The sequence below is a fragment of the Aethalodelphis obliquidens genome, unplaced genomic scaffold, assembly GCF_003676395.1.
Source record: "Aethalodelphis obliquidens isolate GAN/ISIS:26980383/991018 unplaced genomic scaffold, ASM367639v1 scaffold42, whole genome shotgun sequence".
Taxonomy (NCBI): Eukaryota; Metazoa; Chordata; class Mammalia; order Artiodactyla; family Delphinidae; genus Aethalodelphis; species Aethalodelphis obliquidens.
The window spans coordinates 15,874,963-15,893,679 of record NW_020837986.1 but is presented as its reverse complement, the minus strand read 5'-3'; the positions used below and the strand labels follow the sequence as shown (position 1 = coordinate 15,893,679).

Below are 18,717 nucleotides of genomic sequence, written 5' to 3'. Positions count from 1 at the left end.
AGAGAATGTTGTGTTAGTTTGTGCTGTACTTTTCAGCAGCAACAATGGAAATATTTTCAAATGGCTAAGTAAAAAAAAAACCACAAAAACTATCAATCTAGAATTATATTCCCAGGAAAACCATTTTTCAAGAAAGAGACTGATATAAAGACATTAATAGCAAAACAAAAGTGAGCGTGCTGTTTACCAACACAGACCTTCACTAACGTACAAACTTCTTAAAAGATGTACTTCAGAAAGAGAGAAAATGACCCCAGAGGAAGTTGTGAGATGCACAGAGGAAAAGAAGAGCAACAAAATTTGGTAAATCTAAAGAAAAATTGTTCATCTATAACAAAAAGAATAATAACAATGTGTGGAATTTTAAAAGAATTAAATTTCTGTGCTACATGGCTTATAAATGTGACAGGGGTAATAAAACAATCTAAGATCAGTGGTGTGCTGATAAATGTTTAACAACCACTTCTGGGGGGGAAAACCCCTGATTTATAATGTTTGTTGATTTCTATGGTTATAAATATATATGTTTCCCCCATGGCTGATTTCAAGCTACCAATATGATGTCATTAAATATGGAGTTGAGAAGAGATGCTAACAGTTAGCTCCTATGGACCAGTATGAGCCAGCTCCAGCACACCACTGTCAAAAATCCTAGTATTAGTCAGGAAAGGAATTACAATTTTGTTAGGAGTATATAGTAAATGTCAAGGGTAATAAATAAAAGCACAGAAATGAAGTGAATAAACTTCTAAACCAGTAAATGGAAAAACTGAATAAGAAATACATACACTACATCAAACAAAATATTCAATTTATTTTTTTAAATAGCAAGAAAGGAAAACAAAGAAACATGGAAGTGGAACAAATAGAAGGCTCAAAGCAAGATGGTAGAAAAGAGTTGAAATAAATCAATAATCTCAATAAGGTAAATGGATAAACTTGCCAGTTAAAAATAGACTAGATTAAAAAAATAAACTCAGTGATATACTTTTAAAAGAGAAATATCTGGGGCTTCCCTGGTGGCGCAGTGGTTGAGAGTCCGCCTGCCGATGCAGGGGACGCGGGTTCGTGCCCCGGTCTGGGAAGATCCCACATGCCGCAGAGCGGCTGGGCCGGTGAGCCATGGCCTCTGAGCCTGCGCGTCCGGAGCCTATGCTCCGCAACGGGAGAGGCCACAACAGTGAGAGGCCCGCATACCGCAAAAAAAAAAAAAAAAGAAAGAAAAATATCTAAAACATAAGGACACATAATGGCTGAAAATAAAAGGACAGAAAAAGGTATATGAGGCAAATATAACCAAAAGTTGAGAGATCCTTTAAATAATATCAGATAGGGAATTCCCTGGCAGTCCAGTGGTTAGGACTTGGCACTTTCACTGCTGGGGACCTGGGTTCAATCCCTGGTCAGGGAATAAGATCCCACAAGCCTCGGGGCATGGCCAAAAATAAATAAATAAATAAATAAATAAATAAATAAATAAATAAATAATATCAGATAAAATAGACTTTAAAGCAAAACTATTATTAGAAATAAAGGATCAATGCTGATAAAAGGTTCAATCCAAAAGGAAGCTATAAGATTTTAAAACCTGTCCACATTTAACAAAATAGTCTCTCTCTCTCTCTCTCTCTCTCTCTCTATATATATATATATATATATAATTAATTAATTTTATATTAATCTTCCACATGAAATTTCAGTTTATCTTTGTGGGATATAATTGATGAAACCCACAAAGGTAAGCTGAAAGTTCATGTGCAAGATTATAACCTGATCTCTCAATTTTTAATAGGTCAAGCAGACAAAGATAAATAAATACAGACCTGAACAACACAATTAATAATCTTGAAAAAATGAGCATATATAAAATGGTAGACTCCTAGATCCAAAAAGATCAATGAACTCCAAGCACAAGGAACATGAAGAAAACTACAACAAAGCACATCATAATCAAGTTGCTAAAAATGAATAATAAAGAAAAAAAATTTAAAGCAGCCAAAGATAAAAGAAATATGTACACAGGAATAAAGATAATAATGGTATCAGATTTCTTATTGGGAATGCAAGAGAAAAGACAGTGGAGCAACATCTTAAAACAACAACTACTACTACTACTGCCAACCTATAATTCTATACCCAGTGAAAATATCTTTCAAAAAATTACAAGAAATATTAAAGGATGCCCTTCAGGCATAAGAAAAATGATACAAGATGGAAATATGAATCTATGGAAAAGCATGAAGAGCAATAGAAATAGTTACATGGGTAAATATATGATATTTTTCATATAATTTAAATCTCTTTAAAAAATAATTGACTGTTGAAACAAACATAATATCAATGTACTGTAGATTATAGAACATATATAAAAATAAAATTTAAGACAATAGCACGAAGTGGTATAATTGAAGATACACTGCAATAAGTTAAAGATGTGTACTTTAAGCCCTAAATCAATTACTAAAATAACAAAATAAAGAATTTTGCTAATAAACCAACAAAGGAGATAAAGTTGAATAATAAAAAATACCTGAATAATCTAAAAGAGTAGAGAAAAAGGAAAAGAACAAAAAAGAGACCGAACACCATAGAAAGCAAATATCAAGGTGACAGACTCAAACTTAATCATATCAATAATCACATTAAATGTAAATGGTCTACACATACCAATTAAAAGGCAGAGATTATCAGATCAGATGAAAAACTGAATGACATGCTGACTATAAGAAATGCATGTTAAGGACTCAGGCAAAAAAAATATACAAATCAATTTTCACTGTAAAGTAAAGGAGCTGTTACAGTGGAGGATTACTGGACTGAATGTCAATATTATGACAGAAAAAAAAATATATATGTGTCACCTTGGGTGTGTTACTTAACTTCTTGTCTCATATGTAAAATGGGATAGTAGTAGTATTGTTGGGAAATTATGTGAGATAGTATATGTAATGTAGAGCACTTAGAATGGTATATGGTTCAACCAAAGACTATATATGTGTTTGCTTTCTTCATGGTATTTTATTGTGTATATGCAATATAATTAATTTAGCTAGTTTCCCATTGATCAATGTATAGCATTTTCAATTCCTCTGCTATTCCAATGTTGTTGTCAATATCCGTACATATCCATTACCATTGGCCAAAAAAAAAGATAGTCTCCTTATTTTTCTCCTAGATTAGCTTTTCATATTTAGATTTTCATTACTCTTATGGTTGTTTGATTTTTGTATTTGGTTTGTATTAGAAATCTATGACTATTCCCACTGCCACCCTTAAGTAAAATAAATCACCCTTAAATAAAATAAAATAAATCTCAAAAGTAAGTTAGCTATGGTGTTAGAAGTTAGGACAGTGGTCACCTTTAAGGAAGAAAGAAAGGTATAATTATATTTACTGACCAGGGTGGTAGGTGTGTTCACTTTGCTGATATACAATGATCTATAAACTAATGATTTGTACATTTTTCTGTATACATGTTGTAGTGGTGTGCTAAAGCTGGTTCACCCTAGTTCATGAGGGCCAATTGCTAAACGGGAATTTGTGAGTCAAGTGTCAAACTGTTGGTAGCTTAAAATTAACCATTAAGAGAGTATTTACATCATTAATTTAACAAAAATTACAAATGAGCAATTTTTCTTTTCCCAAACTGTATGTATTTGTTATACTGCAATAAAAAAAGTTTAAAAAAAAGAAATGCATGTTAAATATAAAGACACAAATAGATTAAAAATAAAACAATGGAAAAGATTTATCATGCTAATACTAGTCAAAAGAAAGCTTGAATGGCTATATTACTATATCAAAGTAGATTTTACGGATTCATGATAAAGGGGTCAATTAAACAAGAGGACATAAAATAATCCTATATATCTATGTACCTAATAACAGTTTTTCAAATTATATGAAACAAGACTGATAGAACCTCAAGGAAAAATAGACAAATCCACAATAATAGTTGGTCATTCCAATACCCTTCTCTCAATAACAGAAAAATAAAACAGGCAAAAAGTCAGTCAGGATATAGTAGACTCAAACAACACTTATCAACTAATGTGGCCTATTTGATATTTATAGGACACTCCATCCAACAACAACAGAAAACACATTCTTCCCAAGTGCACACAAAACATTTATCAAGGCAGGCTATATTCTGGGCCATAAAATGCATCTCAAAAGATTCAAAAGGATTCAATTTATACAAAATATATATTCCTTGACAATTGAATTAAATTAGAAACAAGTAATGGAAATATCCTAAGAGAATCCCCAAACTTTTTGAAACTAAATAACGCATGGGTTAAAACAAAACTCAAAAGGGAAATCAGAAAGTACTTTTAATTAAATGGAAATGAAAACATAACATATCATGATTTGTGGTATGACCCTAAGGTAATACTTAGAGAGTAATGCATAGCACTAAAAGTCTGTTTTAGACAGAAGGAAAGGTCTTAAATAAATGACCTCAGTTTTAACTCTAGGAGACCAGAAAAAGGAGAGGAAATTAAGCCCAAAATAAGCAGAAGAAAGGAACTAATAAATATCAAAATAGGAAATAGATAAACAATGGGGAAAATCAATGAAACCAAAAGGTTCTTTTAGAAGGTCAATAAAATGGATAAACCTGTAGCCTGACTGATCAGGAAAAAAGAAGACACAATTTGCCAGTATCAGAAATGGGAGTGCTGACATCACTGCAGATTCTAGAGATATTGGATAGGGAATATTATAAACAATTTTGTGCCAACAAATTCAACAACTTATAAGAAATGGACAAATTCCTTGAAAGATACAAATTACCAAAGTTCATTCTAGAAAAAGTAGATAGCCTATTCTATTAGAGACATTGAAATTATAGTTAAAATACTTGCCACAAAGAAAAGTCCAGGCTCAGATGGCTTCACTGGTGAATTCTACCAAGCACTTAAGGAAGAAGTAATACCAATTCTACACAAACTGTTCCAAAAAATTGAAGAGCTGGATATACCTCCCAACTAAATCTATAGGCCAGTATATCAGCACACCTGATACCAAAACCAGACAAAAAAGTTATAAGAAAATTAAAGACAAATATTCATCATGAACATTCAAAAACTCTAAACAAAATTTTATTAAATTGAATCCAACAATATATTAAAAAGATAATACACCATGACCAAGTGCAGCTCATCTGGGAAATGCAGGGTTGGTTTAACATCGGAAAACCAACTGATGTAATTCATCATATTAAACTAAAAAAAAAATGATAATCTTAATAGATGCAGAAAAGCCCTTGACAAAAATCTAATACCAATTTCTGATAAAAACTCCAGTAACAAAAAATAGTAGAGAATTCTCTCAACCTGATAAAGGCATCTATGAAAAACCTATAGCTACACACACACACACACACACACACACACATACATACATACATACATTAAAAACATACATAATGGTGAAAGACTGAGTAATTTCCACCTAAGATCAGGAACAAGATAAGTGTCCATCCTCACCACTGCTACTATCAACATTGTACTGGAAGGTCTAGCCAGTACAATCAGGCAAGAAAGATAAATAAAAGTCATCCAGATTGGAAAGGAATAAATAAAAGTGTCTTTATTTGCAGATGACATGATTGTCTATAAAGATAATCTGTTGGACTCTTTGAAAAGTTACTAGAACTAATAAGTGAGTTTAGCAAGGCTGCAGACTACAGAATCAGTTATACAAAAATTCATATTTATATATACCATAAATAAACCATTGGAAATTGAAATTTAAAACAGCATTTACAGTAGCATCAAAATAAAGAAATACTAAAGGATAAATCTGAACAAGCGATGTGAAAGATCTGCATTCTAAAAACTACAAAATATTGATGAGAGAGATTGAGGACGATCTAAATAAATGGAGAGATATGCCTTGTTCATGGGTTGGAAGGCTCAATATTGTTAAGATATCAATTTTCCCAAATTAGTCTAGAGATTCAGAGTCCCAGTCAATATCTCAATGGAATTTTTTGTAGAAATTGACAAGTTGATGCCCAAATTCATATGGAAATGCAAAGAAAAGAGTTGCAATGAAGAAACAAAGTTGGAAGACCTATATTACCTGATTTCAAGAATTGTTATAAAGCAACAGTAATCAAAACAGTGTGGTATTGGCATAAAAGCTAGACTAAGGAATCAATGGAACAGAATAGAGGCCAGAAATAACCCCACACATATATAAACAATTGATTTTTTACAAAGTTTACAAGAAATGGTGCTGGAACATATATATATATATATATATATATATATATATATATATATATATATTGCAAAACAAATATATATTGCAAAACAAAACAAAACGTCTTGAATCTATACCTCTCATCATCTACAAAAATTAACTCAAAATGGTTCCTACTCCTAAACGTAAAACCTAGAACTACAAAACTTATAGAGGAAGGGGGAAATTTTCTGTGACCTTGGGTTAGGTAAAGATTTTTTAGCTATGACAACAAAAACACAATACACAAAAGAAAAAATTTATAATTTGGACTTTATCAAAATTAAAAACTCATGCTCTTCAAAAACACTCTTAAGAGAATGAAAAGACAAGCCACGGACTGGGAAAAATTTTCTGCAAAATATTTATCTGATTTTTATCCATAGTATATAAAGAACTCCCACAACTCAGAAATTAAAAAACAACCCTATAAAAAGGGAGGGGTGAACAAACACTTCCCCCCCAAAAAAATATAGATGGCAAATAAGCACATGAAAAGTTGTTCAACATCATTAGTCATTAGGGACATGCAAATTAAAACCATAATGAGATATCACTACACATCTATTAGAATGGCTAACATTAAAAACAGAGATCATTCTCATGCCGATGAGAATGTAGAGGAATTACAACTCTCACACTCTGCTGGTGGGAAACATAAAATGGTACAACCACTTTGGAAAATAGGCGACTACTTATGAAGTTAAACATATACTTACCATACACATACACATATACATATACAACCATTCTACTCCTACTTATTTTAGCCAAGAGAAATGAAAGCACTTGTCCATATAAGGACTTGTACATAAATGTTTATAAAGCTTTATTTATAATAGACAAAAACCGGAAAGAACCCAAATGTCTATCAAGAGATGAAGGCATATTTTGCTATATTCATACAATGGAATACGACTCAGCAATAAAAAGAAATGAACTATTAATACATGTAACAAAGTGGATAACACAAAAAAATTATGCTGAGCAAAAGAAGCTAGACAAAAGAAAAAGCACATACTGTATCATCCCATTTATATAAAACTCTAGAAAATGCAAACAAATCTATGATGACATAAAGCAGATCAACTGTTGCCTGAGGATGGAGGTAAGGGGAGAGAGGGAGAGATTCCGGGGGGGCATGAGAAAACTTTTGGGAATGAAGGATATGTTCACTATCTCAACTGTGGTGATGGTTTCATCAGTGTATACATATGTCAAAACTTTTCAAATTGTATGTCTTATGCCTGTTTTATTGAATATCAATTATACCTCATAAAGTTAATTTAAAAATAAAGAATAAGGAAACATACTTCTAAATAGCCCATGTATTAAAAGAGAAATCATAACAAATTTAACAATCCTTGGAACTGATAATGAAAATATGAGATATAATAATGTGACATAGGGACTTGCCTGATGGTCCAGTGGTAAAGAATCTGCTTTCCAATGCAGGGGATGAAGGTTTGATCCCTGGTCGGGGAACTAAGATCCCACATGCCGCGGGGCAACTAAGCCCCCGCGACACAACTACTGAGTTTGTGCACCTCAAGGAGAGAGCCCACGTGCCACAAACTACAGAGCTCCTGAGCCCTGGAGCCCACCTGCCACAACTAGAGAGAGAAAACCCGCATGCCACAACTAGAGAGAAGCCCGTGCGCTGCAACGAAGAGCCCACATGCTTCAACAAAAAGATTCTGCATGCCTCAACGAAGATCCTGCGTGCTGCAACTAAGACTCAATGCAGCCAAAAAAATAAATAAAAAATAATGTGACATAGAGGAAACGTAGTATTTTAAGGAAATGTCATAGCCTTAAATGACTATATTAGTAAAGAAGGTCAACAATTAATGAGCTAAACATCCAACTTAAGAAATTAAAAAAGAACAACAAAATAAACCCAAAGAACTAAGAAGGGAGATGATAAAGATAAATGTAAAATTAATGTAATGTGAAACAAACATTAGAAAAAGATTGATAAAGCTGTCAGTTTTTAGAAGACACAAATAAAAGTAAAAATTGCTAGCAAAACTCACCAAGGAGAAAGATATGATACAAACAATTAATATCAGAAATGGAAAAGGTTCACAGCTAAAGATACAGCAGAGGGACTTCCCTGGTGATCTAGGGGTTAAGAATCCACCTTCCAATGCAGGGGACGCAGGTTCGAACCCTGGTTGGGGAACTAGGATCCCATCTGCCTCAGGGCAACTAAGCCCACGCACTGCAACTACTGAGTCCACGTGCTCTGGAGCCCGCACACCACAACTAGAGAGCCCACATGCCACAACTACTGAGCCCACGTGTTCTGGAGCCCACGCAACACAACTAGAAAGCCCGCACAACGCAACTAGTGAGCCTGCACAGCATAACTAGAGAGAAGCCAGCAAGCCACAATGAAGAGCACACGTGCTGCAACTAAGACCCGATGCAGCCAAATAAATAAATATTTTTTAAAAAGATACAGCAGAGATCAAAAAGATAAGAGAACATTATGAACGACTTTATGGAAACAAATTTGAAAACTTAGGCACATTTTACAAATTCCTTTAAAAATGTAACTCATGAAAATAGAGTAAAAAAGAAATAAAAGGCCTAAATAGTCCTATGACCATTAAAATATGAATAAATGACTTAAAAATCCTCTCCTCCTCAACCCCACAAACTAAAACCAAATTGTAACAAATTTTCAAGGAACAAATCATCACAAACTAATACAAATTAATTCAGCAAATAGTAAAAGAAAGAACATGCCCCGTCTAATTATTTAAGGGTCTTATACCACAGACTGTCAAAATCATACTAGGACATTGTAAGAAAAGAAAATTACAAGCCAATCGTGTTGAACATAAATGCAAAAATCCTAAATACTATTAACAAAGCAAATCCTGTAGCATTTAAAGAAGATAGTAAATCATCATCAAGCTAGGTTTATACCAGGAGTAGTTCAGTATCAGAAAATCCATTAATGAAATTCAGTACATTAACAGTTTAAAGAAGAAAAGCCATATGATCAATTCAATACATGTAGAGAAAAACAACACATGAAATTCAACATCTGTTCATGAAAAAAACCCAAAAAAGAAAAATTAAAAAACTCTCATACCAACCATTTTTAACTTGATCAAGTATAGCTACCAAATAGCTACAATTAGCAACATTTTAAATGGTGAAACACTGGAAGCATTTTCTTTAAAATAAAAAACAAGCCAAGACTGCCCATTATCACTCCTTATTTTTTCAAGGTTGTACTTGAGGTTCTAGTCAGTGCAGTAATGTAAGAAAAATAAATAAAATGCAAAAGAATTGGATAGGAAAAACAAGTCATTTTTTACATGTCTGTCTCTATAGAAAAAACAAAACAAAAGAAATCTAAAGACAAATATCTACATGCAAATATCAATTGTATTTCTTTATACTATCAACAAAGACTTAGAAAACATAGCAAAAGATATAATTTACAATAACAACAAAATATAAATTGTACCTAGAAATAAGCTACCCATACAACTGAATGGTTCATTCCCTCACCTCTTCAAGTCCTTCCTCAAACTCCATCTTCTTAATTTGGCCTACTGTGACCACTCCATTTAAAACCACACCTCCCCCACCCCCAAATTCCAGATCAGTTTTATTTTTCTCTATTTTTTCCCACCTAACACCTTCTAACATACTTATAATTACTGTTTATTGCCCATCTCCCCAATGTCTTCTCTGTCCATGAATATGGATATTTTTTTCTGCTTTGTTTACTGTGGCATTCCTAGAACCTAGAACAGTGCCTGGTACATAGTAGATGCTCAATAAATATTTACTGAATGAGTGAATGAATGAAAGCAATAAGTGTATGTAGACTTTACTGAGAAAATTATAAACCTTTATTGAAAGGCTTTAAAGAAGATCTATATAAATGGAGAGATAAACCATATTCATGGATAGGAAGACTCAGTAGCATAAAGATGTGAATTCTCCTCCAAATTGATGTATAAGTTAACTGTACAAAACCCCCAGAGATATATGTGTGTGTGTGTGTGTGTGTGTGTGTGTGTGTGTGTGTGTGTTGGTGTGGAACTTTCTACATGGATTCTAAAATTTATATGGAAGCACAAAAGGCCAAAATAGTCAGTTCTTCCCTGAAGAACAAGAGAAGATGGGAACCTTATCCTACACGCTTGTCTGTATTATTTTTATATAGATATAGTGATTCAAACAATGCCATGTTAGCACAGAGATTATCAAATAGATCAAGAGAATAAAACACAAGAGTCTAGAATCGGACACACAAATAGAAGGAAACTTGATTTAGGACATAGGTGGCACTGAAGCTCAGTAAGAAAGGATGAGTTATTTAATAAATGATACTAGAATAATTAGTGATTCATAAACAAAAATAATTACATTGATACCTTAATTCACACCATGCCCCCAAATTAGCTCCACATGGATTACTAACCTAAATGTACAAGGAAAAACTGTGAAATCTTTAGAAGAAAATATAGGAGAATATCTTTATGACTCAGCATAGAGAAAGGTTTCTTAAACAAAATGCAGAATGAAATCCATGAGGAAAATATTGATAAATGCAACTACACTGAGTTACTTGATATACACTTCCCTGACAAAGGATCAGTATCTCGGATCTAAAAAGAATCATTAAAATCAATTATAATTCCTGGTGATTTCAGTATCAATGTAAATAGATAATTCTTCCACACATTCTTCTCTCCATTCCTTGAGTATCTCTCCTCCAATGACCTTCTCTCTACCCTCCCTTGGCCACACATTACCAATAAACGGAATTTCCGAATAATCCTACCTACAGACAACCCACTCCCTAACCACCAGCTCCAACCCCTTCTAGTACCTCAACTCTAGTAATTCTTGGCCCCATCAAAACCTATGTTCCATTCATCCTGCCTTCTCTTCACTCTCCCATAGTCCTCTCCTTTCTGAGCTTAAATTCCTTGTTCCATTTTTGTAAACACCCCTTGCTTACACTTTTCACTCTCTTGCCCTCTCATGTTTCATCGTATTCACATAGCAAACCCCTAACTCTGGCTATATGCAACCACTCAGCTGTTCTGCACCTGCACTTGTACAGCTCAGCAGGACTGGGGAAATTGCTCACTTTTAATTTATGACCACAGGTAATTCCCTGATGGTCCAGTGGTTAGGACTCGGTGCTTTCACTGCCATGGCCCCAGGCTCAATCTCTGGTTGGGGAACTAAGATCCCGCGAGCCACGTGGCGTGGCCCCAAAAACATAAATTTTAAAAATAAATAAATTTATGACCACAGATCTTAGGTGGGCCCTTAGTGCCACTTGGCAATCACAGAACATTTCCATCGTCCATTCACTCTCTTGGACAACTGTTTCATGCCCTAGTGTCTCCCTCTCCATCCTCATCCTCAACTGTTGACCTTGCTTCCTATTTCACTGAGAAAACAAAGCAATCAGAAAAGAACATCCGTAAGCTCCTATGTTGGATATTCCCATTTACCCATGTCCAGGTTCTCTATCTTCCCTGCTGCCTCCATGGATAACGTCTGTGCTCTCAGCTAAAGCCAGTCCTCCACGTGTGCAGGAGAAACCCTGCCCTTCGCTGATTAGAGGACATTGCTTCAGCCATTCTCCCTTCTAACACTTGCATCATAATTTTCCATTTCCTACTGGGTTTTTGTCATCAGCATCTGAACAAGCTATATCTTTTTCTTGGCCTTACACTGTGCTCCTATCACCACCCTGTTCCATCCTGTTTCTTTGATCCCTTTAGGGTGAAGGTCCAGAGTTCCTTTAGTCACTGTCTCTAATCTCTCTTCTCCCATTCTCTCTTAGACATACTCCTATCAGAATTCTGCCCCTTTTGCCACTGAAATGGCTCCTGTTGAGGTCACCAATGTCCCCCACATTGCTAAATCGAATGATTAACCCTTAGTCTTTTTATCATATCCATGAGCAGCATTTGATGCAGTTGACTATTGCCTCCTTTTGGGATAATTTTTCTATCTAGGCTTCTGGGACTCCACTCCCCTGATTTTCCTTCTACTTTACTGGCAGCTGCTTCTCATTTTCCTTTGCTGGTTACACATCTCCATGACCTCTCAACATTGGACACCTCAGAATGCAGTTCTCGGACCTCTCATGTTTTCTTACAACACTCGTTCCCTCAATGATTTCATTCATTCAAATCTACATCTGTAGCCTGGACCTTCCCCTCGAGAGCCACACTCATGTGTTCAGCTCTTTTTCAACATCTCCACCTGGAGGTTTAGCAAGAACCTTAAATGTCATATGTCTCTCCTTCCATAACAAATCCTGTCAGTTCTGCCTATGAAGTGTATCCAGAATCCAACCACTTCTTACAAACTTCTCTATAACATCCCTTCTGTTGCAGCCTCCATCATCTCTCCTGGATTATTGTCATGGTTTCCTAACTCATCTCCCTGTCTCCACCCTTGCTTCCTGCGGGTCATCTTCAACACAGGAGCTAGAGTTAAAAACTTGTCAAAACATAAATCAGGTCATATCATTCTTCTCAAACACCCCCACTGGCTTCCATGTCATCCAGAATAAAAGTCAAAGTCCTTACAGTGGTTTACAAGAATGGCCTACATGCAACCTACAAGGCCCTGCATGGTCTGGCCTTCCTCCTGCCCCACCCATTGTATCTCTGACATCTTCATCTCCTACTGTCCCCCTCATTCCAGTCACCTGGGCCTTCTTGCTGTTCCTAAAACACAACAAGTACACTCTTGCCAAGAACATTCTTCTCCCAGATTCATACTTGGCTCGCTCCTTTATTTCCTTCAGGTCTTGGCTCAAATGTCATAGTTTCAGTGAGGTCTTCCTTAAATACTCTAAAATTGCAGTAGCCCCTTCCTGGGCACTGTCTGATCTTTCCTGATGGCTTTCTTTTTCTCCTTAGCTGTTATTACCATCTAACATGCTGTACATTTTATTCAGTTAGTTTATGTCTATCTCTCCTACTAGATTGTAAGCCCATCGACACAAGACTTTTTGTCTGCGTTGGTCACTGCTTAATCCACAGCATATAGAAGAGACCCTGGCACAGGGTCCATATTAACAGTAGATGTTAACATTTAACAATAGATGTTAAAAAATTATTTGTTGAATGAATAAACAACATACTAATCGGCCAGAATACGGCAACAGGCATTCTCAAAATAGCTGGTACGAATATCAATTGGTATAATCTCTACAGAGGACAAATTGGCAGTAACTATCAAAAGTACAAATGCACATCTACTTTGACCCAGAAATTCTGCTTCTAGTAATTTCCTTTATATAAATTCACACATGTGCTAAGTGACACATGGACAAAGTAATTCACGACAGCATATTTTATCCCTGAAAAAGAATGAAAACAGCCAAAATGTCCAGCAATAGAGACTAAAGAAATTATAGTTCATCCGTACAATGGAATATTTTGCAGTAGAAAAAAGAATAAGGAGACTGCTTGTGTCTGCATTTTCTTGCACAGACTATCTCAGGAAGGATACCCATGAAACTGGTGACAATGCTTGCTTATTTGGAGGGCAACGGATGAGTCCGCAGCAGCGGTAGGAGACTTTGCTGTCAACCCTCCTAAACTTGAATTTTAGTACATTGTGAATGGTTTAATGGTTTACTAAAAGGAGAACAAGGCAGGGTTTATGTTCCAATATGGAATGAGTTCTAAGATATATTGTTACAAATAAAAAGGTAAGTACGAAAGACTGTGTACAGTATGCTATACATAGGGGTGGGGCAGACATACTTTTCGTTATTTACTCTTTTATACTTTTCGAATTTTGTACCTTATATATGCATTTCCTATTCAAAAAGAAATAAAATAATTTTAAAAAATCATGGTGGGAGAATGCATTTTCATATGCATCACCTTGACAATCCTATGATTGAAGCTTGCTAAGTATTTCCCTATTTTTTAAACAAAGGAAACACGATCAGAGAAGTCAAGTCAAACAGCACAGAGGCACCAGGCACCAGGACTAGAGCCCGCTTCCCTGCCAGGCCCTCCCAGCCCCTCTAGCCCAGCAGCCTCTACCACCCTCCACCCCTGCCCTCTCCAGCTCCTTCCCTCAGGACACACAACTCTTATGCCCAGCCCCAGAAGGTCTGCCACCAGGGGCTTCAGTCAGGGGACCGTTTCTCTCTGCTCAGAGTCACCAACAGGGTGGTGGATGCCCCCACGCTCTGTGGCTGATCCCAGCCTACCCTGGCCTTGCAGCTGCCAGGCCCCTCTTCCCCTGGTCTGTACCTGTCAATGATGACGGGGTCTGAGGGTGTCTCATTCCGGTTGCCACAGCTCTTCCGGTCACAGCACCGGCTGAAGGAAAGATGAGAAGGGAGGGAAGGAGGAAGGGGGTGAAGGAGAGGGAGATTACAGCACGTGGTGTGTGTGTGTGTGTGTGTGTGTGTGTGTGTGGCTCCAGGGTGAGGATGCTGATGTCCTGTCTCTGAGTATGGAATCCCTGGGCCAGAGGGGCTCACTGTCAGGGGCCTGGGGGAGACAGGCAGTGAGAGTCCTACACAGGGACCTGGAGAGCCCTTATCCCTGGGGTTAAGGATGGCCAAGAAACCCTTGTCCCAAAGGCATGCTGCTCCTGGAGGATCCAGGAAAGGGCAGGCTGCTGACCACCTACTCTCTCTGTACACTTTTTATACAAGTAGAAAAGAGCTCCAATTGTAAGCATGAACCTCATGAATTATCACAAAGTGAGCCCACCCATGTAACCAGCACCCATATCAAGAAATACCATGTGACTAGCGCCCCAAAAGCCCCCTCATGCCTCCTCCTGGTCACTGCCCTTCCCAAGGGTAGCCACTGTCCCAACCAGATTTTTGAACACTATTTTCTTTTTCACGTATGAAGAGCTGCCTCGGAGGACCCTTCCTGACTGACATCTCCTGGTGAGCCCTTGCCTAGAAATGCCAAGCTCTGGGGTAATGGGGAAGGGGAGTCTAGCACTGTGTTCCCTCTTCCCCATCCTGCCTGCCCAGGGGGTGCCCTTAAGTTCACATAAGAGGCAGCAAAGTTTCCTCCTCCAGCTTCTGAGCTAACCCAGGAGGCCCAGGCCCTGCCCCCATCTCCCAGGGAGCCCTCCCCAGAGCTTTATTAGTTAAGCTTCCCGGTAGCAGCAGGAGGCCTCTCTTACAAAAACACTCGGAGAAGCCACATAAACAGGCCCGGCTAATGGGTCCTCAAGGACCCTCTCCTCAGCCAGCACTGTGCCCAGGGGCCTCACTCTTCCCTCATCACCCCCCAACCCCAGGCTTCCCTGGGGATCAGTGGGGAGGGGGTTGGTGGCAGTGGTAGGGGTCGGGGCAAGAGGCCAGGGGCAGGGGACCTAGCCCTTCTCACCTGCACATGATCTCGTGGGTGAGTAGCACGCGGCACATTTCGGGGTTCTTGTCCTGCCCCTCGTAGATGATGGCCTGGGGAAGGGGAAGTGCGCAGGCTGGAGGGGAAGGAGGCTCCTCTCAAGGCCAGGTGGAAGGGCAGCTGGGCCCTGCTCCCGGGGAAGAGTACGCCCTCCAACTCTCTCTGGGAGCCCAGGAATGCAAAGAGGGAGCTGGGAACCTGGCTTCCCAAACCAGTACCACTATCAGAATGGGCAAGAGTGGCATGAGGTCTACAGATTCTGTCTGTCCACAGGCAGCTCTTTCCGGAGCCAGCTCTGCTCAGGGGCAGGGAGGTCCCCAGATCACCATGACCAAGGTCAGGCTGCCGGGAGGGCAGACCTCCACGGTTCTCACAAGCTTTGTCCCTCCAGGCTGTCCCGCTGGCTCCTTGGCCCCTCTCCCCACCCCTATCACCTCCGCAGGCCAGGCCAGTGGCTCCCTCTTGGACTGCTGGATCAGCCACCCCCCCACCCCCCCACCCCCAGCCAGTCCCCCAGCCTCTCCTCCGCCCTGAAGCAAGGAGTGAGCTGCCCAAACCACACATTTGGCTTCCACCTTATAACCTCTGTGCCACGCAGCCATCCCTTATTTGTGGGTCCCTCTCTCTCCGGACGTTCTCCAACCCCTTCCACACTTGTTGACCATGCAATCCCACTTTGCCACTGCCTGGTCCGCCTCCCACACCATGGCGACCACAGGCTTCCTAGAAACACACCACTTCTTCCTCTGCCCTGGGATTGGGTGGGGGCTGCTGGAAGACTGTCTGTGTGGGAAAGCCCAAGTCTCCACCTCAAGTTGCAGGCCACTGATTTTCACATCTGAGACTCAGCCCTGCTCCTTTACCAGCGCACACAACCTCTCTGAAAAGCCTGAGGCTTGGGGCCCTGTGGCTGCACAGTCCGTCAGGGCTGACTCAGGTTTCAGTTGCCCCGAGCTCCTCATGCTGGTCCCTGAGCCTCCTTCTCTTGTCTTTTCAAGTCAGCAAGGTACTGAGGGCCTGCAGTGGAAGCTCTGGGGCCCCACTCAGTCCCCTCTCCTGGACCATTGCACCCATCCCCCAGCTGTGGGTAGCATTAGCTGCTAAGGGCTTTCTCTTGAGAACTGCTCTCAGCAGACAGGAGCTTGCTTCCCCTGGAAATGTCTGGAAGGTTACACTCTCCCCTTGGGAGTGGTCCCAGCCAGTAACTGACCAATACAGGGGACAGAATCCTGGCCTCCTTGCCTCAAGGGGGAACAACTCTGGTGCCATTCCTTCTCCAGGGCTCCTCGTGGATCAGGCTGAGGCTAGACTCCAGCTGAGACCACATCCTTGCTGAGCATCCCCTGCCCTGTCCTGCTTCTCCTCCCTCCCCTTCTAAGAGCTTCTTCCCTCCTCCCCTATAAACCATATGTACCTGAATCCCCATCTAGGCTGAACTTCTAGGTTACAGGACCTAAGACAAAGTCGTTGAACAAATATTGTCTTTTTCTTGTCTAGAGGGCAAAAGCTACACATCCTCCTCCTGTGGACAGTGGTGAGAACTGTGGACAGCTAGACTGGTGAGGATGAAGGGCATAGGGGAAGTGGGGGCAGGGACAAGGATGCTTGCTCAGACCACAGGGAGATGGGGGTCAGAGAAGGGGCTGGACAGGCCTGAGCATCCCCTGGGCTGGCTCACCTGCTTGGACACGGAGTCGATGAGACGCACATAGAGGTCCTGTTCTGTCCGAAGTCCTAAGGGTGGAAAGGCAGAGAGGGCTTGCTATTTGGGGAGCCCCTGTGGCTTCTGATGACTGAACACACTCCACACCTTTCCCCGCTGAAGCCAGGCCCCCTCCACCCTGACAGTGGGGCACCAAGTGTCACATGGTGCTGCGGTACCCAGTGGGCAGTGGGCCTCGCTCACCGTTGTTATATACCAGCCGGAGGCGATAATGGACCCCGTTGTTTGTCTTTTCAGCCCCGGGCTCCTGCAGGGACAAGATACGGAGGATGCATGGTGCTCCCGGGGATCCTCCAGCCACCGCCCTCCCCCCCGACTCCCTTCCCACCCAAACTTCCTCCCTACCCCCCTCCCTCCCATCCATTCACCACCCCCTTCTCCACTTCTCCACCACCTATCCATCATCTGCTCCAGGGGGAGGGGGTTCCCTGAAACCCTCCCCAGCCCCCCACCCTGTTCCTTCCCAGCGAGCCCATGAGCCTCTCACTCGGTCCTTCTCCACAAAGTCGATGAAAGCTGTACGCTCCACCTCCACCGGCTGCCCCTGCCGGTCATACATGGCCAGCACGAAGTGGAAGAAGTTGGATTTCCTGAGGTTGGAGGGGGGCTGCTTCTCAAAATGTGCTCGTGCCAGGCCCACGCCACTGTGGGGAGGAAAGTTGCTGGGAAACCACTGGAAGTGCCCTCCAGAGAGGAAGACCCCCTCACCTCTGACCAGGTAGGTGGGCTGGCCAAGACTTGGCTCTGATGTGTCAAGAGTTTGGGCAAGAAATTGGATGGGCCCATTCCACCCTTGCCAGGGCCATCTCAGTTCTAGAAGAGGCCTCCCAGCCCTGAGGTCACCCCAGCCTGCTCCCATGGGAATAAGCAGCACAAGCACAGGTGACAACAGAGGCATCCCGGGCAGACTCCTTCCCAGACTTTTCCCTGGGCCTCACATTTTGGAAGGCTGATCTCTAAAACCAAATGAACAAGCAACCCATCTTACTGACCTCAGGCTCCTGTGACTGCCCTTTAGGGCCTCAAGGGGAAGCTGGGAGGTTTTGGAATGAATATCCCACTGTACCCCAGCTCCTGGCTATGTGCATGAGCCTACGGTATTGCCTGGGAGATGATGAAGTCCATCAGACACTCAAGAGACACTGAACTGGCTCAGGGCCACTAGTCTGGCCAGCCTGGACCCTGGGCTACGGCTGAAGGTGGGAATGTCCTCCCTAGGTATAGGGGGACCTGCCTCCATGCTTGGAGGAAGACACCACTGGCTCCCTTGGGCAGAAGGATCTTCTGGTCTGGCCTTGCTTTCTCCTGGCTCATCAGAAACCAGTCCCAGAAGCAAAG

General features: G+C 40.5%; 1 protein-coding gene across 5 annotated transcripts in view; it reads right to left on the bottom strand.

The window, feature by feature from the left end:
- Nucleotides 1–18,717, bottom strand: part of EBF4 (EBF transcription factor 4) — a 57,592-nt gene that overhangs the window by 26,385 nt on the left and 12,490 nt on the right. For all 5 annotated transcript variants that reach the window (XR_003427206.1, XR_003427205.1, XR_003427204.1 and 2 more), the window contains exons 3-7: nucleotides 17,867–18,023; nucleotides 17,563–17,626; nucleotides 17,335–17,390; nucleotides 15,636–15,709; nucleotides 14,532–14,600 (exon numbers count right to left, since the gene is read on the bottom strand). Coding sequence is in view for 2 of the 5 variants with exons in the window: in XM_027078734.1 (XP_026934535.1) it covers nucleotides 14,532–14,600; nucleotides 15,636–15,709; nucleotides 17,335–17,390; nucleotides 17,563–17,626; nucleotides 17,867–18,023 (420 nt within the window). In the remaining 3 variants the exon portion in view is untranslated. The remainder of the gene's footprint in view (nucleotides 1–14,531; nucleotides 14,601–15,635; nucleotides 15,710–17,334; nucleotides 17,391–17,562; nucleotides 17,627–17,866; nucleotides 18,024–18,717) is intronic.